Below are 25,874 nucleotides of genomic sequence, written 5' to 3' on the forward strand. Positions count from 1 at the left end.
GTTTGGTTTCCAGAAAGGTTTTTCAACAGAAAATGCCATTTATGCTTTCACCAGTCAAATTTTGAATGATCTGAATAACTGAACACCACCCAATGGGATTTTTTGTGATCTCGCAAAGGCTTTTGATTGTGTAAATCGTGAAATTCTGCTAGACAAGCTCAAGTATTGTGGCATGAGTGGGACAGTGCACAAATGGTTTAATTTGTACCTAACTGGAAGAGCGCAGAAAGTTGAAATAAGTAATTCTCGTAACATGCAAAGATCAGCACAGTCCTCAAACTGGGGAACTATCAAGAATGGGGTTCCACAACGGTCAGTCTTGGGTCCTTTGTTGTTCTTATTATATATTAATGACTTGCCATTCTATATTCATGAAGAGGCAAAGTTAGTTCTCTTTGCTGATGATACAAGTATAGTAATCACACCTGACAAACAAGAATTAACTGATGAAATTGTCAATACTGTCTTTCAGAAAATTACTAAGTGGTTCCTTGTAAACGGACTCTCACTGAATTTTGATAAGACACAGTACATACAGTTCCGTACAGGGAATGGTATGACGCCATTAATAAATATAGACCTTAATCAGAAGCATATAGCTAAGGTAGAATATTCCAAATTTTTAGGTGTGTCCATTGATGAGAGATTAAATTGGAAGAAACACATTGATGATCTGCTGAAACGTTTGAGTTCAGCTACTTATGCAATAAGGGTCATTGCAAATTTTGGTGATAAACATCTTAGTAAATTAGCTTACTACGCCTATTTTCACTCATTGCTTTCATATGGCATCATATTTTGGGGGAATTCATCACTGAGGAATAAAGTATTTATTGCACAAAAGCGTGTAATCAGAATAATAGCTGGAGTCCACCCAAGATCATCCTGCAGACATTTATTTAAGGATCTAGGGATATTCACAGTAGCTTCTCAGTATATATACTCTCTTATGAAATTTGTTATTAACAACCAAACCCAATTCAAAAGTAATAGCAGTGTGCATAACTACAATACTAGGAGAAAGGATGATCTTCACTATTCAAGATTAAATGTAACTTTGGCACAGAAAGGGGTGAATTATACTGGCACTAAAGTCTTTGGTCACTTACCAAATAGTATCAAAAGTCTGACAGATAACCAACAAGTATTTAAGAAGAAATTAAAAGAATTTCTGAATGACAACTCCTTCTACTCCATAGAGGAATTTTTAGATATAAATTAAGAAAAAAAAATAAAAAAAATATTTAAAAAATAAAAAATTAAGTTGTTATATTAACTTAAGTATGTTGTTAAATTAACCTAATTATGTCATGTATTAGAAAATTCGACTCGTTCCACATCATTACGAAATATCGTATTCATGATCCATGGAACTAGTATTAATCTAATCTAATCTAATCTACACAGCACATTCTACTCCAGCTGTGTTACAGGCTTATCCTGCCCTATCAGACTAAGGGCCTGCTACAATTCCTGCACAGAATTTTATGTGGGCATCACCACCAACCAGATGTCCACCTGAATAACTTGCCACTGCCAAATTGGGGTTTAGAACAGAGTTGACCACCCTGTGCCAGGACATGTTGGTGAGCTCAGCATGCTTGATTTCGATGGGTACTTCATAACCTGCACAATTTGGATCCTTTGCTCAAACACCAGATTCTCTGAATTATGCAGATTGGAGTTGTCCTTCAATCCTATAATCCTCCTGGCCTCAATTTCCACTAGGTCCTCCCTCACATCCACCTATATCCCCACTCCAACACCTTAACTCCACACATCCTACACTCACATCCTCTTCTTCACAGCATCCATGTTGCTCTGTTCTATCTGCCTCCCTCACATCATTGTGCACTTCCCACAGCTCCCTCTGGCTGGTACAGTCCCACATACCTATTACTTGCACATGCTGCCTCTCCCTCCCATTTATTAGCCACCCACCGCCAACTGTCCCTCCAAACTTTCCATCACCTTTCACCACTCACACAGACCATCCAACACAACCCCTCACTCCAGCTGAGTTGCAGTGCCAGCACAATGTAGTCAGGCATTAAACTTACCAATGAAGTACCTTCTCAAGCAAATACTGCCCCCTTAAATGATTTCAGGAATGTTATACAAAACTGGCTGAAAAAAGATACATTTTATGCAGTTGAGAAATTCTGGACTGTACAAAGGAAGACCTTACATTTTGACTCTTGTTGTTTGTAAATTTGTATGTTAACTAGTACAGCATGCTTTTATTGCTATTGTTACTATTGTGTTTAACAGTTACCTAGAATATGTTGAGTGTTGCCTTATTATTGTGTTCAGTGTTACCAGATTATTTTGCTTTCCATATTATGATGTATAATTTACTTTGTACAAATTACGACAGCATTAACAGCATGAATTTTGCTTCATGATGGATGAATAAATTGCAAAATTGTGCTGATTAATTATGAGGACTTTTTTTGCAGTAATAAAATGTGAATAAGACTTAACAAATGCTACCTAAATTACACTTTGCAATTTATAAATGAAAGGAAGTCCAATGAACCATTCATTATTCTCTTTCTCATGCAGAGAAAGGTGATACATTATGTAATTTCTCATAAGAAACAGTTGAAACATTTGCCAATATAAGTAATATTCAATGTGTGTAATGAACTGTTGTGTGTGCTAATCAATTCATATAGAATCACCAATGAAACATCAAAACAAAGAGCTGAAAGATAATGTCGAGTTTACTCTGAATTTTAGTCTGTATTTCATTTTAATTTCAGAAAACTAAAATGAATTTTCCTATCTTACAAAATGAAATTTGTAACCTACTCATACATGTCACTACTTAAATATTGATTTTCAAGCAACAAATGGAAGAAAGATAGAATAAACCATGTCTCTATTGATGCATAGCAGAAAATGTCTTACAGACAGGAATAAATATAAAAAGCTATATACAAAACAATGTTCGTAAATAGATGAAAATTTCTGTAGCTTCCAAGATTTGAATAAATCAATGAATGAAAGAAAAACTAAACCTGTTGTGCTCAGCAAGTAATAAGAGGTATCTGAAATGAAATTTCACAGCAGAACAGTCTCTATTTGTGTGTAAAGCCATTTATCATTTGTTATTCTATTATTTATATTTGGGTATAGTTATACTGAATGGTCAAACAAAGATTGACAAATTTAATTCACTTGGATAGGATGTGGAAGTTAAATTGGCCTGAAAGTAGGTTTTGCCTTTCACAGTTGTTTACTGAACATTAATTAATTAATGGGTGTTGTATTTTTTATTAAAGAGCTCCTAAAAATGTTCAATGTAACCATTCCATTTCTCAGTTATGAACAGCATTTTGGACCAGAAACGCAAACACAATCATTTCATATGTTCTCTATCCATTCCATTTCCTACCATGGCTGCATTGAGGGGTGCTACATTTGAATGACTGCACATGGAAGATCTCTTGATGATGATCCAAACTTAATACTTCCATAAATATACACTAAGGTTTACTGAGGGTTCAAATTTTCTTCATAAAAGCATGTTGGCATTGTCAGAATGCCACTTGTGCACCAAGTGGCTCTTTGTGTGTAAGAATTCTAACTAGGTGGAAAATATATGGTTTTCTAGAAGCTACAGTTTTCATTCGTTACTTCACTACTATTGATTACACTTACTTTTGTAATATTTTACTTTTATTTATTTTAATGAGGCAACATGGTGTCAGTATGACGCCAAGCACATGGAAACAAGTTGGAAAAAGTCTCCTCATCAGCACATAATTTGGAAAATAAGCTATTTGTTACTCTTATGCTTCAGTGGTGACTTCACAGCTACCATAAATCACAGAGTGTGATCAAGGCTGTTTTTAGACATTATTCAGTGGAAGCATTTGTTATTATGGGGACACCCATTTCAGATCAGTTCTGAAGAATATACCTCTGTAATATAGACATTGTGGCACACGGGTTTCCTTTTCCATAAAATATCTTCAGTAACCTTTCTTTTATGTTTGATGGTATAGCATGAGTAATGAATTTAAAATGTCTTCCATAATCTCCTCTTCACTGTCGATGATAGTACATCGAAATTATGCTCTTGGTACTCAAAAAACTTTGAGCCCCCAGTAGATAGGTTACCTTGAAACTTTTTCAGTGCCTGTGCCCTTGTTTATTGTATTTGGATAATATCAGAGTTTCCAGGGCGTACGGTAGTTTTAACCTTATGATCATATAAGGTCAAATCACCTTTTATAATGCACGCATAAAATGTACACTATCAAAGAACACTTAAATCTCCGTTGGTGCCTCCTTCTTGTGTGGGTCATAGTAAAGGATGCTTGAGAGCATTTTTTTTAAATGATCTACTATAATTTTAAATAGGGCTGAGCCACAAATAGTTCTTTAAAAAAAAATCATGAAATATTTCTCAAGACTTCTCCAGCTTACATAATGATTTGTGCACTGTATCCATTTCATTGGTGCAGCATTTATTTGAATGATCATATCCATATGATGGACAGTACAGTGAGAAGTGGTCTCTTAGGTAATGTATAAGAAGGTATACATGGCTTTAAGCATTCTTCAGCAATCTTCTGAAACCAAGAAAAAAATCCTCATCTCACTTATGTATAGAAGGAGTTAAGAAATGAACAGTGTTTCTAGGTAACAAAATATTTAAACAAGAAACCGCCTACAACGTACAAGATAATCACTGGTGATGACTGACACAATAATGTCCAAAGAGCTAAGAAAAATCAAAGATTGTGAGCATATTTGCTTAATGCAGTACCAAAGGAATTACTAGACCGCATAATGCTCAATCACAACACAGCTGACATTCAGTAGTGTGCAAGTGATTTAATTTGCAAACCTCAGAATCTAATGATACACATTTCAGAAGAAGCAACAAAACAGGAAAATCTCATCAACAAAAGATATAACGTAGGATATGATTAGCCTACCTGCCACACATACAAGACAGAAATAAATTTCCCCACTATAAGGTGATTCAAGAACTCAATTGGCAGTCTATCTCACTTCCGGCGAAGAGGTGAGGACAGGTTTGCAAGACTTCTTCATGGCAAGTGTCATTATCATTTCTGAAGAGGAAGTGTAGACCAAATGTACCAATGAAAAGTTAAGAATGTGCTTTCTGTATCTCATCTCTTTATCTATGGGAACTGATAGTATTCCAGCAATCACCAGTACAGAAGTAAATGTCTGTAAACCCATGACGCTTTTCCACATTAGATTCTCTCTCCTCAATAAAAGCCTGAAGCTCACACTAGTTTTGAAAGTACTGGAAGTAACAATTTTTCCCTGGTTTCTAACTTTTTAATGTATTTTTCAATTAAGTTTTTTTTCCTTTTCTTAGCCATACCTTGTGTGTACGAAAAGACAGAGATTAACAGATTATTTGAGTGAAGTCTATGAACCGTAATAGGAATTTTGGAATACTGAGTTTCCTTTTTAGTGAAAGTAGGGTTATAATATGATATTCATCTACTGACCTTTGTTTCTTACATTTTTGTGCTCTCAACCCATACACAGAATTCCAAACAGAATGGACATCCAAGTGATTTACACAAACATATGGTCAACAAATACGCTATTTACTCTTGACAAGCAGGTCCTTCATGATTATAGCAATTTAGTTTTTCCCTTGTGATGCTGAGACCATATGGTGATAGTTCTGATAATGAAAGGGAAAATTCAGGTTAGATGTTAATGGGAATGACTTCAGCTTTAATAAGTCCAAACATTAGCAAATCATAGAAGATACTGATAAACTTAACTTTTTCTCTAGCTGACCTTTTATATCATTAATTTCTGTCTTGCATTCATATTACTTAAATGCAATAACCATCAGTTCATTGCACATTGCCAACAACCTTGTAAGAATGAAGAGTATTGTGTAGTTCAGGCAAGTTTCTTGGGTTTAAGCAATGACAAAATGAACACAGTTGCAAGTTCTTTTCTGATAGCAGCCTGTCATCTAATCCTTGAAGGTCTTTTTTATCATAGAAATTTGTTATCATAATCAAAAACATATTCTGGTATACCCTAAATATTTTTTTAATTTCTTTCACAATTTGAAATAGAACTGTTCAAGAACGATTTCTTACCCAACTCCTTTCACTGTGAGGGCATCTGTTTTCACTAACTGCCCATTATTACTTCAAGTTTTGTATTGTAATGTTTCTGGGGTTCATTTGAATCCTATGAAATGTTAGTGAATTATAAAGACCACTAAAATAAAATCCAGAATGCTGAGTAAACCTAATAGAAACAAAGTTGCACATGAGTAATGGTTAGCTTCAACAACTGTATATTACTTAACACAAGAACAGCAGAGTTTCCGACATTCCTAAAATGGTAAAAAGGGGTCAGTTTGACTCTGCATACAATATCTTCATATTTGACTTTAACAAGAATTTTACTTCAGTGTATGCTAATCCATACCTTTTTGTGAATTATAACAATAATTATTTAACATGCTAATTAATATATTACTTACTCATTACAACCAATTTATCATTGCTAACAAGTTTCATAAACATTAGACTTTCATACATTACAATCTTCTAGACACATGGACATGGTCCATATTACACTCACATGTATTCTGCATTGGCTTTGTTGCAACTTTTACTCGTCAGTGGAATCTGCTACATTCAGTTAGCACACATGATTTCTGCTTAGTGTGCACACTTTCTACACACAGCTTTGTAGCACTTTACACAGTTGTCACTGGTCTTGTTGCCTTTGCAGAGCCTGATTTGGCACTCCTCCCACTTTCTACATGATTTTGGTCCCCTTTCCTCTTTTTCTCTGTTCTTACTGCTCTTTTGTTCCCTTAAGTTAATTCGCCATCTGGAGTATGAACTTCTTCCTTCCATTTTCTTCTGCTGTACAATTTTGTAGATGACCAATACATTTATTGCCACCATGTCCAATATGTTCTAGAAGACATGCAGTTGCCATCTCCTATACCCAACATTTGTAGAACATTTATCAGTAATTTCATCAACCATACCCAAATCATATACACATCAAAAAAGTTCTGCATCACCCCGGTTCCTAGAACTCCTGAAGATAGACATTGACTGTGGATATTGTATCACAGACACAGTCACCTTGACTGTTCAGAGATGTCATTAAACCCACCCAAAGATGTAAACAACCATGCATGAGCAGAGCTTATTAGACAGAGGGGGTCCAACAGTTGATCAGTTCTAGTCATTCCACCAGGAAGGAGGAACATGGCTTGTGTTGACTGTAGTTCAATCCTGCCTAGATGGTCAATACCGTGGTTTGATTGGGTCTGGATTGTTACTTTGTGCCAGGAAGGGCTCTCAACAAGGGAAGTGTCCAGGCATCTGAGAATTGTTCAGACATGGAGGAGACACAGAGAGACAGGAACTGTATATAAAATGCCTTGTTCAGGCCACACAGGGGCTACTACTGCAGTGAATAACTGCTACCTATGGATTATAGCTTGGAGGAACCCTGACAGCAACACCACCGTGTTGAATAATGCTTTTTGTGTAGCCACAGGACGTCGTGTTACAACTCAAACTGTGCACAATAGGCTGCATGATGCGCAACTTCACTTCCGACGTTCATGGAAAGGTCCATCTTTGCAAACATGACACCATGCAGTGCAGTACAGATGGCCCAAAAACATGCCGAATGGACTGCCCGGGATTGGCAACATGTTCTCTTCACTGATGAGTGTCACATATGCCTTCAACCAGACAATTGTCACAGACATGTTTGGAGCCAACCTGCTCAGGCTGAACGCCTTAGACACACACTCCAGAAAGTGCAGCAAGATGGAAGTTCCCTGATGTTTTGGGGTGGCATTATGTGGGGCTGACATACACTACTGGTGGTCATGGGAGGTACCATAAAGGCTGTAAGATACATAAATTCCATCCTTCAATCGATAGTGCAATCACATCGGCAGCATATAGGCGAGGTATTCATCTTCATGGACAATAATTTGTGCCCCCAACATGCACATCTTGTGAATGACTTACTTCAGGATAATAACATTCCTCAACTAGAGTGACCAGCATGTTCTGCAGACATGAACCCTTTCGAACATGCCTGGGATAGATTGAAAAGTGCTGTGACATGATCCATCAACCATGCTGAATCACCATTGAGGAGTGGGACAATATGGACCAACAGTGCCTTGATGAACTTGTGGATAGTATGCCATGACTAATACAGGCATGTATGAATGCAAGAGGACATGTTACTGGGTATTAGAGGTACCAATGTGTACAGAAATGTGGACCACCACCTCTGAAGGTCTCGCTGCATGGTGGTACAACATGCAATGTGGGGTTTTCATGAACAATAGAAAGGGCAGAAATGATGTTTATGTTGATCTCTGTTCCAATTTTTTGTACATGTTCCAGAACTCTCGGAAGCGAGGTGATGCAAAACTTTTCTTTTATGTGTGTACTTTGTTGCCTTGTAGAATTTCATGGTTTCAAATTTTTTCTTTCGTTCTTTGTGTACTGCTACTTCAGTAGAAGAATGAAGTTTTTATTCTTTCTCGCTTGGTATTCAGTCATGGTGCAGTCTGTGTTGTCAGTCTGACACAGGATGGGTGTGGAGTGTATTTCAGCATTTGGTTTCTTTACCTCATCAGGTATTTCATGATGTATTTCATTCATTGCATCATCTAATGAAATTTTCTTTTCTTTGAGCTTATTAGCAAGTTGAGGAGACATGAAGACATTGTTTGTCATTATGTTTCTTCCTTGATTTTGAAATAGCTACATGGGATGTAGACCGTTGTACACTCTGAATGGTTAACACTCTCTAATGTGACCTCTTTTCCAAGGTATGGCAAAGTATTACTTAAATAATTTGTTGATACATCAGCAGCAGTCCAAAATTTGAGACCACATTTGTTAGGTTTGTTTGGCATGAATTGAATGAACCTGAATGTTGTTTTGCTTGATAATAACTGTGATGCTGTCCTATGTGTAACTCTGGATAATATATACAATATTGCTGATAAAACAAATTGGCAATTTAACTTTAGTTTTTGGTTTATGGCAAATGTATTTTTTGGGGCACTTGTATCTGTTGTTAAAGCATTCATAAACCACAGTAAAAATTAAAGAAAACAATTTGTTAGTCTGAATGCTTATATTAATTATTTTACTTAAGGCTTTGAAACTTCTGACATATTACTACACAATATGTAAGACATTTTATAAATCAATATTAGGAATAATTCTGTAATAATAAGAGAATGTGGTTCAGTGGATAAGTCTTCTGCTATTTTTCTGTTACTTATCACTTCACTCACCACTGGCAATAATTTGTGTAAGTGAAAAATGGTGAGGTGCATTGTCACTTGGGGCCCACGTTAAACTGTATGTCCTATTGTAACTGGGTGAGTAGGTCAACTCAAATCTCAGATGAAGGCAAGGGTTTACCACTTCCAATATGAACATGTCCAGTAAAGCACTGCAATGTTCAAATCAACCTTCATGCCAAAAAGAAAAGGAAAGAAGTTTAAGGTTCAACATCCCAGCAACTCTGAGGTCATTAGAGATGGAGCACAAGTTCTGACTGTAGCAGGGACAGAGAACGAAATCAGCCATGCGCTTTCAAAGGGACCCTCCCAGCATTTGCCAGGAGTGATGAAGGAAAATCACAAAAAGCCAAAATCTGGATGACTGGACAGTGTGCCACTTGCCACAGTTCTTCTCACATTGTACATTAATGTCCTCTCTGATAACACAAATAAGGCTAGTTAACATTCTATTCAGTTGACACAAGTGTACTGACAACCAATATACTACACGATGCAGCCAATGAAAATCATCCTCATATAAAACCCGAGTCTGAAGCAACCAGGTCACTAATAAATGTATAGAAAACTGTACATACGAACCTCCATACAATACATAATATTACCCCTTCCTATACAGGGTAAATCACCTAAAATTTACACCTCTTTTCTTTCATGAATGGTTCAAGATTTTGTAATGAGATTTTTGGCAAAAGACAGTAGGCCGAGGGTCATGTAATTCTGTAATTGCTGCTTCTGCTCAATGTGGCACAAGACATTCTGGACAGAGCGGCCAAAAAGAATTTAGTTTTATCTTATTACCATGGGTCTATCTCCTTGCTGCATGTAATGGTGTGGCCTAGCACGAGAGCCTCACTTGGCGGTTTGCACTGCAATAGGCAATTCTGTATACCTTGCCTTTCAGTATTTGGATATTCTCATTTACTTTTGTGGAAGTTTCATTTTGAACATCATTGACTGTTACATCACCTTACTAGTCTTTTCAAGAACTTTTGAATGCTATTAAAAAAATACACTGAAAAGCCAAAGAAACTGGTATAGGCATGCATATTCAAATACAGAGATACGTAACCAGACAGAATATGGTGCTGCCATTGGCAGCACCTATATAAAACAACAAGTGTCTGGTGCAGTTGTTAGATCGGTTACTACTGCTACAATGGGAGGTTATCAAGATTTAAATGAGTTCGAGCATGGTGTTATAGTTGGCACATGAGTGATGGGACACAGAATCTCCAAGGTAGTGATGAAGTGGGGGTTTTCCCATATGATCATTTCACAAGTGTACCATGAATATCAAAAATCAGGTAAAACATCAAATCCCCGACATCACTGCAGCCGGAAAAAGATCCGGCAAGAATAGGATCAATGATGACTGAAGAGTATTGTTCATCATGACAGAAGTGCAACCCTTCCACAAATTGCTGCTGATTTCAATGCTGGACCATCAAAAAGTGTCAGCGTGTGAGCCATTCAATGAAACATCATCAATATGGGCTTTTGGAGCTGAAGGCCACTTGTGTACCCTTGATGACTGCACGACAAAGCTTTCCACCTCGCCTGGGTCTGTCAACACAGACTTTGGACTGTTGATTAGTGGAAACACGTTGCATGGTTGGGCGAGTCTCATTTCAAATTGTATCGTGCGGAATGATGTGTACGGGTATGGAGACAACCTCATGAATCCATGGACCCTGCATGTCAGCAGAGGACTGTTCAAGCTGGTGGAGGGTCCATAACGGTGTTGGAGTGATATGGGACCCCTGATAAGTCTAGCCACGACTCTGGCAGTAAGCATCCTGTCTGATTACCTGCATCCATTCATGTCTGTTGTGCATTCTGACAGATTTGGGCAATTCCACCAGGAGAATGTGACATCCCACATGTCGAGAAGGGCTAAAGAGTGGCTCCAGGAACTCTCTTTTGAGTTTAAACACTTCCACTGGCCACCAGACTCCCCAGACATGAACATTATTAAGCATATCTGGGATGCCTTGTAACATGCTGTTCAGAAGAGATCTCCACCCCCTTGTACTGTTATGGATTTATGGACAGACCTATAGGATTCATGGTGTCAGTTCCCTCCAGCACTACTTCAGACATTAGTTGAGTCCATGACACATCATGTTGTGGCACTTCTGTGTGCTCATGGGGGCCCTACATGATATTAGGCAGGTGTAACAATTTCTTTGGCTCTTCAGTGTATACGATTCCATTTTTAAAAAATATTTACTCCAATATGTCATATGATACAAGAGTTAAAAGTATTACACCTCCAACAAAATTACGTCATCTATCTACTACCATTTCCCAAAACCATTATTCTGATATTTTGAATGATCTACAAAGTGAAAGGGATTTAAGTTTTAGGTGATTCATTCTGTATATTGATAGAAATAGCATTTCTTTGGAGTGTTCATCAGTAATACACTAAACCAATAACTTCAAATAAAGATATAACCAAAACAACTCAATAAAAGTCTTTCCTACAGCAGTGAATAAGAGATGCAATGCTCATATATATATTTTAATTGGACACATAAAAAATCTACTCACCAAGTGGTGGCGGAAGGAAACACACACAAAAGTTAAGGCAGTGTGCAAGCTTTCAGAGCCAGTGGCTCCTTTTTCTGACAGAAGGGTGGAAGGGATAGAAGAGGGATGAAGAAAATGGACTGGAAATGTTTCGGAAATGGGGACAGTTAGGGGAAAGTCATCCAGAACCTCAGACAGTCTTTCCTACTTGGCCCATCCAGTAAGTCTCCCCTGACTCCTCAACTTTTGTGCGTTTTCTCCTAACAGTACTTGGTGAGTAGATTCTTTTATCTGTCCAACTATATTATATTTTCCAAAACTTATTGTTTTTATTATATATATTTTAAAGCTTGACTACCAAACTACATTTGAATTAAGCAACATTTATGCCTGATTTTTCAGTGAAACAGCTCTGAATCTCTCATAATTTTTAACATGTACAAACAAGCAAGGATGGTAATATCATCTATGGAGAAAGAGGAGCAGTTTAAAACTGCTGTTCAAATTACTCAACCCTATCATATCCATCTTGTTAATATAATGAATTTAACTTGGTTTACAGTACAGCATCTAGATTGCTATCCCAATGACATTGAAACAAAACTCAATTACAAATTACACCACACATCCCAATACTAAATGCAAGTTGTGTTATATTTATAAGCACACAAATATACAACCATCCAATAGCCAGCAAGTGAACCAGATCTCCAAGAAAAATAAGAGGTATACTGAAACAATTTTTATTAGAACACTGTTTTCATTTTGTTGATGGCTTTCTGCAAACAACTTTGTTCACTTAAAACTTAGATATTTTCTCAGTTTATACTGTAAATTTTGTTCCTAGTCATAAAGCTATCATATTTTTTTCTGTGGAGTGCTTTTCCAGAACAAACTGTTTATGGAAGGCCAAAACCCCACATATATTTCTTTATGAATATACATGTCATTTTATTCTGAAAATTCGCTTGTAGTTTTGCCATTAAATTATACATATTCATGTTGTTACAGCACTGATTTTAATAAAACTATATCAGTGATTTCAAAGGCAATGTATTTAATATTATTTCTATTGATACTATACTGATCAAGAAATCAAGTGCACTGAGCAAGGTAGTCCCAGTGCTATGCGGGTAACACCATGGTGAGTACGTGAGGCCGAGATAGAGTCAAGCTGTTTTCCTAGGCGCACATTTTCACTTGGTTTTGTTGTGACTTGGCAAGACAGCCAAGCCACTAGGAGGTGAAGCCGAAAGGCACGAGTTTAAGCTCACGCAGGCTGGCGTGAGGTCTGGAAAAGGTCAGGGATTTGAGTCTAGCAAATAAAGTACGTAGCTGTTGGAATACTTAACTTTAATCCATAATTTGTGAACATAGCTCTTGACGGTACATGCATCACAAGATAAATAGCAAATGATAATGACGCCTTGCTAGGTCGTAGCAAATGATGTAGCTGAAGGCTATGCTAACTATCGTCTTGGCAAATGAGAGCGTAATTTGTCAGTGAACCATCGCTAGCAAATTCAGCTGTACAACTGGGGTGAGTGCTAGGAAGTCTCTCTAGACCTGCTGTGTGGCGGCGCTCGGTCTGCAATCACTGACAGTGGCGACACGCGGGTCTGACGTATACTAGCGGACCGCGACCGATTTAAAGGCTACTACCTAGCAAGTGTGGTGTCTGGCGGTGACACCACAGGTTTAATCAGTTGTCTGAGTACATCAGTAAGTATCAATGTGATTATAGTGTATTTGTGCTTCCCTCCAGCCAAGCAAGAAATGGAGTAGGTACCCAAAAGGTCTGTGCAGTCGTCTTGCCTGGTGAAGGTGGCAGTCACTGATGCAAATCAAAATTGTGAAGCAAAGACTTTCTAATAACAATTATTTGAAGTAATGTTTTATTATCATGAATAATAAACACAAATGTAAAATATCTGTGAAGTATTTTCAGGTGCAAGTTTGAAACCATCAAAGCTTATGCATCGCCTTTCAACTAAACATTCCAAGAAAGCTGATGAACCATTGAATTTCTTTGAAAAAAAAAATGGAAACCCTTAACTAATAGCTAATTACTATGATTCAGATAACAAAACAGTATTGTTATTTGTTGATTAAAAACAATGTTATGTCATTGATTGTTTATTTGTTTTTCTTATTTAACAATATTTTTATCTGATTTTAGGTATCAAGTGTCAACAAGAAAGCATTATTTGCTAGCTACTGAGTTGCTAAAGCAGGCTAGCCACATACAGATGCTGAGAATGTTATTTTGCCAGCAGCTCTGGATATGGTTGTAATTATGTTAGCTAAGCAAGAAGCAAACAAGTTAAAAAGCATATCACATTTTGATAATACAACTGAATGCAGAACAAATGATATGGTCGGTGACATTCAACAACAATTACTCCAAAATTAAAGAGGAGTCCACTTTTCAGTTTTATGACTCTACTGATATTTCAGAGCATGTCCAATTTACAGTATCTGTGCAATTTGAGGCAGTTGAAAGTATGACAGAAGAAATTTTATTTTTCAAACACTTCCTACACTGTTGGCCAATGTTTGTATGACATGTTTTTAGAAAGCACTTGCACTATGAGGCTGATTGGACAAAATGTATCACTCATGACAGTGATGGTACTAAAACTCTGCCTGCCAATAAAAACAGGCTCATTGTCAAATTAAAATCAATAATGCAAAATGGTTTGAGACACACTGCTTTCTGTTTCCTGTTTTACTTTCTGATTTAAATGATGTGCTTAAAGAGGTGATCAAAACTGTGAACTCTATTGAAGGTAAAGCACTGAAAACTTGACTGTTTTGATTCATTTGTGAAGACATCGGTTTGCTTGATTAAAATCTCCTTTATCACACAGAAGTCGGGTGGCTTTCCAAAGAAAAGGTATTGACACGAGTTTTGGAACTAAAAGCTTAAGTGCTAATATTCTTACAAGATTCTAAAGCTGGATAAGTGAATTATTTTTGTAGTTGTGTTTAGCTATCAAAAATAGCATTTCTCACTGCTCACTGATCTTTTTAACCAACTAAATATTTTAAACAAGAGCCTCCAAGGGAGGGGGAAAAAAACAAACATTACAACCAAGGATAAAATCAGAGGAAACTTCATTTGTGGTCAACATCTTTACAAAAGATGACATTTGAGTCTTTCCCTAGTCTTCAGAAGATTGGCAAAGGAATTGCAATAGACCAGTTGGGGGTAGTAAGTTCTCACATTCCTTGCATTATACAGAGCTTGCTTAATTTAGAAGGGAAACTATTTAAGTTTCTTACCAGAACTGAACTCTGAAGCTGTTAATGGGCATAGATGGATACTAAACCCATTTTTGGATATGTCAGTACAACTGGCTGATGTGAACATGACGATGAAAGAAACACTTATAGATTTTGCTGCTTACGACATGCTTAAAATGGAATTCAATTTGCAAAATTTTGACATCTTCTGGATGAGGAGAAAAGATGAATATCCACAGCTGGCAAGGAGAGTTTTTTATTAGTGACATTCACCACTTCCTATCTATGTGAATTAGACATTCTCTTCAATGGTGAACATTGTAGGCAGAGAAATAGGCTTCATTTAGAAAATGAGTTGTTTATTTGTGGTCAAAAATAGAGCCAATATTTGACAAATTATTAACAAATAAACAGACAAAGCCTTCTCATTGAAATTTTTGGATTTTTTTATCCTGATAAATGTCAAGTATGATTTTAAATAATATAAATGAAACACATTAGTCATTAAGCATAAAATTGCAGTTGTGTCAATAAAGCAATGTGCATTTGCATATAATCACTGAATAATACAATTATTGTTATTGACTTTACTCTTGATGCTATGGCTTGTATTCTGGAGGAAAGAAATAACAATGGAATAACAGAAAATATGGAAGAATAAACAGTTTAATGTTTACATCAGTATTATTATTACGATGAATAAAGTACAGTCAAACCTCACCTAATGAACACCTTCTGTAAAGAGTGATTCATATAATGAGTAATACACAATATAACTTTGTAAAAGCTTGAATCACTTTATGAGCACTGTTTCACATAATAAGTCTGTCCAGTGCCTCTTTTTAGCCTCTGGTAACTATTGAAAAATAACCTTCTGTCTTCAGCAGCTATAGTTGCACATTAAGTCACTTGATTTTCTATGACCTTCCTTCTTGTATAGTAGAAGCTCCAATAAATGACAGTGCTGCTGAGAATGCAGTATTCAGCTGTATCTTAGCCACATTACTCATTTTGAAATTGTTGTCTACAGTACTTCCACTCAGGACTCTATGATGATGTTACAAATTCTCTGTAATAATGTTGCAAGTTCTCCTAACTTCAAAGACTCATATTACTTCATGGTCTTCAAATAGCCATTTATAAATTCTATTTTAGATCTGTCATCATTAACCAACATGAATTCAATAAAACTGTGCATTAACCAATATGTGGAAAGATGTTTCATTTAACGAGCTGTCTTCTGTGTTTAGCACTCATTTTGAAGAGCAAGCAAAAACAAATGTCCTTAGACAACTTTCTTACACAAAAAAGGATGTATAATATTAGACACTATATTACTGTTTTATGAACATGTTTAGTATTTATTTCATAATGGAATGCATTACCATATGTCACGTGAGCACCTACAGGAAAATATGTTTCACATAACAGATGTTTCCTATTGCAGGTAAGGCTCAGAAGTAAATTATCCTCCTTAAGTGACATCACAGTAAATTACTGTTGAACCAGTAGTTATGTAATTTCAATGAAAAATAAATTTCACATTCCTTGGGTTTGTATTACAGAACCCATAGTGTACAGACACGCATTGGGCAGGTTTTTTCATTTACTTTCATCCAGTTTCAGAAGAAGATATTTCTTTTTAATTAATTGTGAGAATATTTGGTACATTTTACTACAGAGAATAATATGAACAACCATCGGTAGATATAACTCCATTCAAAAATCACATTTGTGGTCTTGACGTAGTTTTTTTAAGTCAGGTTCACACGGGATGCATGACATGTGAAGAGCATCTTCAAGGTGGATGACTGTTAGTCCTGAGAGATACTGGTCCTTCAAAAACAATCTTTTTAAAAATAAATTGAATAAATTGTTGTAGCTCCATCATAAGTTGCATTAGGAAGTATATTTCTTAGCTCTAGACTGTGACTAGTTTCTGACACCCATGTCCACTTTCAAACCATCCATATCATAAGTATGACCATACAAGAAAAAGCCTTTGTACAAAATCTGCCACTGCAGTGATGATTGAAGCAGCACTATGGCTGTTTCAACAGTACATATACTACATATTACAGACACTAGAGAGCATAAGTTTCACAAACATGTGAAGTCAAACATAATAGCAGGTAAATGGCAATTTTTTTACAATTTCCTTATTTTGCTAGCCAGAGTTTTCTACATTTGCAAGGAAATGTCTCCATTCAAGCCCATTATCTCTATTTGGAGGAAAGGCTTTGAATTGCGGAACAACTTCACGGTCACATCAGTTAGTTCTGCCACTGGAGAAACTTCAAAAGACGATTTTAAAAATCACAGTAACTTCTGTATCTCAGCAAAGTCTTGGAATCTTGCTGTAAATTTCTTCCTAAGATCAGATGTAAAATATGAAAATACTGAAATGCCTGTTTCAGAATTACTTTTATTTTCAAGAATTGTTGGGAAGTGAATATATTCTTGAATTACATTTCTTTTTCAAAGACATTCAGCTCGTGATGGAAAGAAGACATGCTTTGAGTCAGATCGCATATTAATTTCCCATTTCCATGGAGCTTGGTACTTGAGTGCATTTGAACGTTTTAGAATGTCTTTCAGGAAATCCACAGACAGAATACTGCATTCAATTGCTAGGAACTCATAGCTTCTTGCCTACAAAAGAGGTTAATTGTTATTTTGTTTGCCAAAATCATTTAATCACTTGATCTTTGCTTAACCAATGCACACCCTTGTGCTGCATTGAGTCACAATGCGATGAATCACACTCAGATAGAAACTCTTTGTGCTGTCTGTGCTGAAGAACAGAATGAGACCTCATAAAATTAATCAACTTGATAAAGCTATCCATTACTTATTTCAGAGTGGTACTAAGTTTTCCACAAAGGGCTGTGTGGTGAATTATGCACTGGGAAGATAGTAGCCCAGCATTCTTATCCTTGATTCTCTTTACTAGTCCCTTTTCTTTGCCGATCATCGCCAGGGCACCATAGAAACATAACTTTATCGTCCTAATGGTTGTTTTTCTCATATAGTCTTCAGAACTCTTCAATAAATCTCCGTGAGTCTTGTCAAGCAACATATGATAGTAAGGCTTTCCTACATGATTTATTTTCGGTATCCAAAAATCACATGAAAGTGGACATTTGTTCTTCATGATTCATCAAGTGCTGTGGCATGGCAGGGCGTCTTCTGCAGTAGTTCATGCAAATTAGTTTTACTGTCACCAGCCAAAATTTTGGTTCTTCTTGTATTACTTGTTGCTGACAATGAATACCATGAACTGTGGCAACAACATCTTTTCTTTCTTCAGAAAGTGCAGTGGACACTTCCAACATTTTTTTTTTTTTTCTATCTCAGTGTCAAAAAATGGCTTCTACAGTTTATTGAGCACCCAACATATGCACAACACTTTTTTGGCAGATTTTTACTTGCCTGCTCATAGAGCGATTTCGTAAGGGCATGTGTTTTTTGAAAGAAGGTAGATATGCCAACAGATTTTTTTATGAGGTTCACTATCCAGAAGAAAATTTATTTATTTATTTATTCAGCCATGGAACAATAAATATTGTATGGATGTCGTCAGATTACAACACATGAGCACACATTTACATTTATGGAATTGTGATGAGATGTTTACTAGTGTCACTTTAAATTGATACGTCTCACATAAGTAACAGTTTGGTTATATACGAGGCAAACTGAAACAGCTCCAGGCCTATAATGCAGCGTAAAAAAAAAGAAAAACAATTGTTCTTCAGTCCAGTCAGTTAAATACTTCCTGTTTTTAGAATTATCTTTGTGAATTTTAGGTTCCATATTGATGCAAACAAACATTATAAGCTTCTTGTTACTACAAGACCAATGAATGACAGCTCTGAATGAGGTCGCAACTACTCTTGACAAAGTGACGATTAAAATTTGTCTATTTTATTTCTATTCATTCTTTAAAAGATACTGCTGGGCACAAATCATGTGCCAAGGCACCATAAAGGAGCTGCTTCCATGTCACAGGTCACTGTGTTCACTTGCCCGAAAGATAAAACTGTCATTTCACATCAAAGTTTCATAAAGCAGCATTAAGCTTTTGTTATAGTTGTGTTAAAATGAATATGCCTGCTCTGATTAAAAGAGGCTTCTCAAGTTTCCAGAGTCAGGGGTTGATTTATAAAATTTCCTATTTCATTAAATAAAATTCTTGTGTTGCCTTCAAATGTGCAGAGCTTTCATGTGGATCAACACAACATGCTGTGCCAGCCAGACAGCTTGCTCTCCCCTCTGCCTCTGCTCTGCAGTGCGCCCTCCTGAGCTACACAGCATAGCAACTGTGTTTTTAATCTACCTACTAACCATTAAGAACTCAAAACAAGTGGGTCATGCAATTACTTGTTAAATACTATTAAAAGTGATAAGGGTGCCACTCAAACATATTGTTACCTACAAAAAAACAATTTTTAAAATAATTTTCTTGAATATACTTTCTTGCTACCGGTCTAGTTTTTGACCTTCCACCGTCCAGATCTGGACCGCCATCCACCAGCTGCCGACCGTTGGTCTATCAAAATTAATAATGTCTCACTTCACAGCAAACACACAATTAACAACACAAAAGAAGTGAGAATTGAACCATTTGTGGGAATTCCAACCAAGCCACAGACCTACAAAAATAGAAACAGTGTAAGCACACTGTGTCAATTAAAATCTGAGATGAGCTCAAATGTCCTAGATTCATTCAGTAGAAAATGCTGTACTTCATGCTATCTCTTCTTGGTCATCTATTGTTTGGTTCAAAGGACGCTACATTACATTCTAGTAACCATGTCGTGAAGTCTTGCAGTCTTGCATGTGAGCTCTGTGTGTGTGTGTGTGTGTGTGTGTGTGTGTGTGTGTGTGTGTGTGTGTGTGTGTGTTCATCAACTCTTCTAGAGTTCTAGTTCCATGGAATTTTACCACAGCAGATTTCAAATGTTGAAATGTGTGAGAGTTCTTAAGGGACCAAACTACAGAGGTCATCAGTCCCTAGGCTTACACACTACTCAAACCTCCGGTGGGAGGAGCCACGCAGTCAGTGACGTGGCACCTCTAACCACACGGCGAAGAGTTTAAGCATGAAAACTAAGTTGTCAGTACTTTACAAGATGCTGCTCTGCAGCACCATTTCTACACAAATATCTCTGAGGTGAATTCATGAATATAATCTATACAGGACTTAGTGACACTCATTGCCCTAACTCTATTTCGCAGATGACGAAGGAGTTCAACAGACACTGTGTCTCTTCTCATTGCTGCAAGTCTTTGCACATTTCAAGTGCTCAACAGATTTAAATTAAATTCATATTCATTAATAAAAATGTTTCACAACTGCAAGTGAGCAACTGTATAAAGTGCTCTCACAAAACCTCGTCACTTCCATGTGACATTTCTAGCATAACAGATGATTGTCACAAAACATTTGTTACTGGCCATGTTGCAACTGGTTCCTTTCGTGATTGCAACCCCCCCAAAACAACTTTTCAACCCCGTTGGGGTTATGAGCCACAGGTTGAAAAACACTCCTGTATAGCAACTGGTCACAATTATAGAACTTCCAGAATGGAAACCGCAAATAAAAATCAGGAAATGCATCAACTCAAATGCAGCTGATTTACACATGATACATTGACACATGTAACTGCACAGACACTTTAGCATCTCTGCATCAATGGATGGGAGTGTTTCACTGTCTGCAATGTACAAACATTAAAACTCAGAGTATGTACAAACATTAAAAGAATAGTGGTATCCAAATTGGCACTGATATCTCTGTGATTAAGATCTTTTACACTTGGGTTGCACCTGGTTTTTTTTTTTTTTTTTTTTTTTTTTTCAAAAGTAGTACTGCACTGAAGTTGAGATTTTTTCATAAAAAACAGGCCAGTTTTAATATATTAAAGGAAAAGGAAAAAAAAAATTATGTGTGCAAGTATGTGCCTGATAACAAAATTTCAGATCAATGCAATGGCTTAATACTGTTTCACTCACAATGAAATTAATCAAATGTCTGAAATACAGTATGCCTTATGAATATGTAACTGTTAATTCACAAGTATTTGATGTAACAATGAAAAATCCATCCCAATCCTCTTTCCTATATCAGTTCACCATATCTGGTGTGGTGCATATGCATTGCACAACAACAGTGAAATGTACATTTTTAATTCACATAACAGAAGTTACACACAAGCTGGCTAATATCACTGATTTGTCCCTTCATATTATAATTATATAAGCTGGGTCAGGCCAGCCTGCACAATTAGGAACAGACTAATCAAAGTATGTTGCATTCCTGCCATTACCTCCTGCAAATAAGTTAACGAAGTAGGTGAAGTTATACAGCTGCCACAGTCTTATTAAATTTTAAATTTGACACTTAATATTGTGGTAATGGCACGTTTTTGTGTCCTTGTGCATCATAAGAGTAGCAGGTGGTACAGATGAACACTCCGACAAGTTTTGGCGTTGTTATCTTTGCCGTGTTATAAAAGTTTTGATGCTTTAAAATTTAATCAAATGAAACTAAATTGTTCCAGAGACATTTTCAAATCTCATAGGTCTATAATATATGGAAGCAATGAATGAAAATTTGTATGAAGGATGGGATTTGAACCTGGATCTCCTGCTCGCTAGGCAGATGCACTAAACAATATGCCACCCTGGCACAGTGGCTGTGCACAACAGCATGGACTACTCTAGCATACCTCTCTCCCTCCATTCATTGATTCAGTCTACATATATACATCACAGATGTTTGAGACATTAAAAGGTCTCTGCAACCATTTAGATTCATTGATGAAACCACATATACCTAGGTTTCAGTCAAGATCCCCCATTTCATTTAACGCTGAGGTGCTGTTTCAATACAGCTGGAGAATCTCTTGAATGCTGTTTGAGTTATGAGGGAATACCAAGTGAGCTGAGGTGTGAATGACAATTTGGATACAGGATGGAGGCATGCTAGAGTTGTCTGCGCAGTTGTGCAAAGCCACTGTTCCAGGGTGGTGTAGTAGTTAGTGCATCTTACTAGCAAGCAGTAGATCCATGTTTGAATCCTGGCTTGGTACAAATTTTCCTTCATTGCTGCAACCAGCATATATATATATATCACACTTTGGAGTTTAAGTTTGCTTCAGTCTAATGTCATTATATTTTCTACTTTTAGAAATGAAAGTACCTTCTGTACACCCCAAAAGTATGTGCAATTATTTATGCACATAAATTATAAGGTCACAAGATAATAATTCACATATTCAAATCTTGCTGAACTAACATGAAATGTAAGGTGAGACTCAAAATGATATTTCTTTTAGTGATGACCAGTACTATAGAGATGTATGTATAGGCATTTGGAAGTGAGTGGCAATTTTATTATAAAATTATATCCTTCTTTCTGTGGTAGTCCTTAAAATTATACCAAAGATCTACTTAATAATAATTTTAAGGCTTTTGCTTGCTGTTCAGGTACCTACAATCTATGAGCAATCAAAACTACCCAAACTGGAAAATACAGCCAGAGAGCTAGAGGGACTGTAGTACAAACCATAGGGAATATGTTACTGGAATGGGGAATATCTTTCAAAATTGCAAGTCCTCTCCTCAATTAATGATATGAGTAAATGCAGTTCATATGTCCTTTAACACTTAGTAATGGGAACCCCTATCATTTGGTACATTTTAAGTAACTGTCATTTACACTTCTGTAGCAGTTAAAACTAAAAATATTTTGGACATTACCATCTGAAATATTAAGCATGAATATGATAATCAAATAATTTGTTTTTATGCCCAGATAAAATACTATGCCTGAACATTCAACTTGCATGCCATCTATATATACTATGCTTGCGTCTGCAGTGAAGAACCTTCATGCTTTTAGCAGTGAGCTGTTGGCTAACTCTGACATGAGTTGCATGTCCTGATGATACTATAGACATGCATTTCAGCACAGGAGAGCTAGTTTATTTAGATACTTTACACTTCATGCTGCACACACTGCTTACAGATAAGTTACAGCTGCAGGCATTTAAAATTTTATCCTTAAACATTGTAACAAGAAAAAAGCCCTTACTTCCCTCGTTGACACCATACAATCAAATTGGAAATCATGACTGTGGTGGATTGGCTTTATGAGTTACACTTTTTTGCCATTTTAATGGAGAATGCATTATATGGACCATAAAATGGCAGTTTATAGCACTTAATAAAGATTTATTGTACAATTCCATCTATCAGTCACAAATTCTATGCTAATGTGCTCAGTATTAAAATCAATACCAAAGACAGAAAAGTGTTATGTCCAATAGGATAAACAAAGTAGCAAGACTTATTAAATAACATGTGCATTGTTCATATACTATATTTTGGTATTAACAGACATAAAAATATTATTTAACTAATAAAAGAAGTGAAATAAGTTACAATCCTGAAATGCAATACAGTTGAAATGTCTAAAAAAATATTTAAGGAAAAATTCAATTTAATGAACAGCAACATACAAATAAAAAATTAATTTGTGTAAGTCCAACATTGTGTTGGCACGAAGGACTATCAACTATATTTTATTATTTATTTAGTTTCCTGTCATAGCTGCATATTCTTTAATAGTGGTTAGTTATAAAAGAGCCTGATTATTTTCCAGCCACTGGTGGCATATTTATTATGTGATTGTACAATAATTTCAGTGCAATATATGAAAGTTTTGTTCTGTTCTTACCGAGTACTTCTGAATTATCTTCTCTTGGTGCAACTGTCTTCCATACACTAGGTCCACTTAGCAACATTCAATCACATTTGCTATGTTGACCTACTGTATGCAACTCAATTGTGTCAAGGACAGACAGTTCAAATGAATACTCGAAGATAAGAACAAAACTTTTATAGAGTATACTGGAATTATTTTACAGTCACATGATAAAGACGCAGTCAATGGTTGGAAAATGAAGAGACTTGTACAAAACTGGTAACCATTAAGGATTATATATACAAATGCAACAGGAAACTTTATGAAAAATCTATTAAAATAATTCATATTACATCAATTAAAAAAAGAATTAATTCTTTATTTATTTAAAGTATGCACCACATATATGACAATGACATACAGAAAAAGAACAAACAAGACACTACTTAAGTTCTAATTCCATTCTTTCAAATTCACATTAAGCACAAAAAGCAAGTTTTGTATGGCACAAGAGATATATTAGGTTTTTTAAATTTTCTCTGTAGTTTCTTTGTCTTCCAGGCTAAGTGAATAACTGGCATGATATGAAACAGTAGTTAAAGATGGACATGTATCTCAAACAGATATCTCAAATTTTACTAAAAGAACTTATTCTATGGATATAACAGAGCTAAGCTGTGCATGGGCAGCAAACATGCAGTGCAGTTTTTTGGATACGAGTCATTCATGCATTTAACATGAATCTGCACACAAGAGACACTAATGGTGAAAGTCTTCGCAAGCATGAAGTTAATTTTCAAACATTCTATACCAGTGGATACAAAATGCAAGAAAACTGTAAAAACAATACTGAAGCGTCAAGGTGCTACATATACAGAGGCTCTGGAGGGAGTTACCTTGAATAGCTGCACTCCAATGACAGCGAACATGAACTGCAGAAGGTAGGTTACCAGCATGATATTGCCGATCGTCTTAATGGCTACTATCACGCATTTCACTACGTACTAGGGGAGGAGAGAGAGAGAGGCAAGTGTCAGTATGGGCATTGATGTGATGGTTATTCTAGCCCAAAGCTAGGCAGGTAGGCAGGCAGGAATACAGTCAAATGCACCTAAGGGGAGATGGGCAGGAGAGCTGGAATGACAACTCCGTGCCAGAACTGACAGAGTGATGGAAATAAAACTAGAATTCAAAATTTTTGATCATCAAAGATTTTAATCCAAGAAAAGTGAAAGTATTTTATTGCAGTAAAAACTGTGAGAAACTGAACATCAATCTGTATGCTAACTCTTTTCAAAGTATAAGAAACCTCTACAGACAAAAAATTCACTGCTGTTTCTGTGTTGCTACAAATACTCAGCAGAATCTTTGATAGACCTAGCTTTTTTTCTTCACTCTGGTAATAAAAAAATTTCTCCCTTAAAGGGGGAGGGTATAAGAAACAGGGAAAAGACAATTGGCCGTGATGACTTTTTTATTGGGAATAAGGAGTATAAATGAATAAATAACACTCGCAAGCTGAAAATTACTTCAGAGTGTAGGGAGCCAGCAAGCAATGTATACAAATAACATTATATCACACAATCAATAAGCTGTTTTTCGAACAAGTGTTGATGGTATTTATTGAAATACAGAAGAGAAAGAGCTTCTCCAAGTTATTAAATGCACTTGGTTTTCCCATTTCTCCACTGAAATATATGCTGCCCCATATCTAAATACTGCTGTGTTTGATGGAGCTCACAAATAAGTCCTTCATTCTGGCAGTATCTTATGTAAATTCAGTCATTCAAGGTGCAGCAAATAACCTTTATGAAGCATATAATTGATAGAAGTAAGCAGTTATATGTAATGGTATACTGACTAACTTGTCAGATAGCTGCATGCCTGATGGCTCCCTCTGTGCAGCTGTAACTTTACTCATTAGCTCTTCCTCATCCTATGTGTGTGTGTGTGTGTGTGTGTGTGTGTGTGTGTGTGTGTGTGTGTGTGTGTGTGTGAGAGAGAGAGAGAGAGAGAGAGAGAGAGAGAGAGAGAGAGAGAGAGAGA

At 36.3% G+C, this 25,874-nt stretch overlaps 1 protein-coding gene across 5 annotated transcripts in view; it reads right to left on the reverse strand.

The window, feature by feature from the left end:
• LOC126471447 (muscle calcium channel subunit alpha-1-like) overlaps positions 1-25,874 on the reverse strand; it is an 876,499-nt gene that overhangs the window by 178,150 nt on the left and 672,475 nt on the right. Inside the window, exon 23 of one of the 5 annotated variants that reach the window (XM_050099629.1) lies at positions 24,725-24,832. The exons of the other annotated variants lie outside the window; for them this stretch is intronic. Coding sequence (XP_049955586.1) covers positions 24,725-24,832 — 108 coding nt within the window. The remainder of the gene's footprint in view (positions 1-24,724; positions 24,833-25,874) is intronic. 5 annotated transcript variants of the gene reach the window in all.

This window comes from Schistocerca serialis, chromosome 3 (genome assembly GCF_023864345.2).
Source record: "Schistocerca serialis cubense isolate TAMUIC-IGC-003099 chromosome 3, iqSchSeri2.2, whole genome shotgun sequence".
Taxonomy (NCBI): Eukaryota; Metazoa; Arthropoda; class Insecta; order Orthoptera; family Acrididae; genus Schistocerca; species Schistocerca serialis.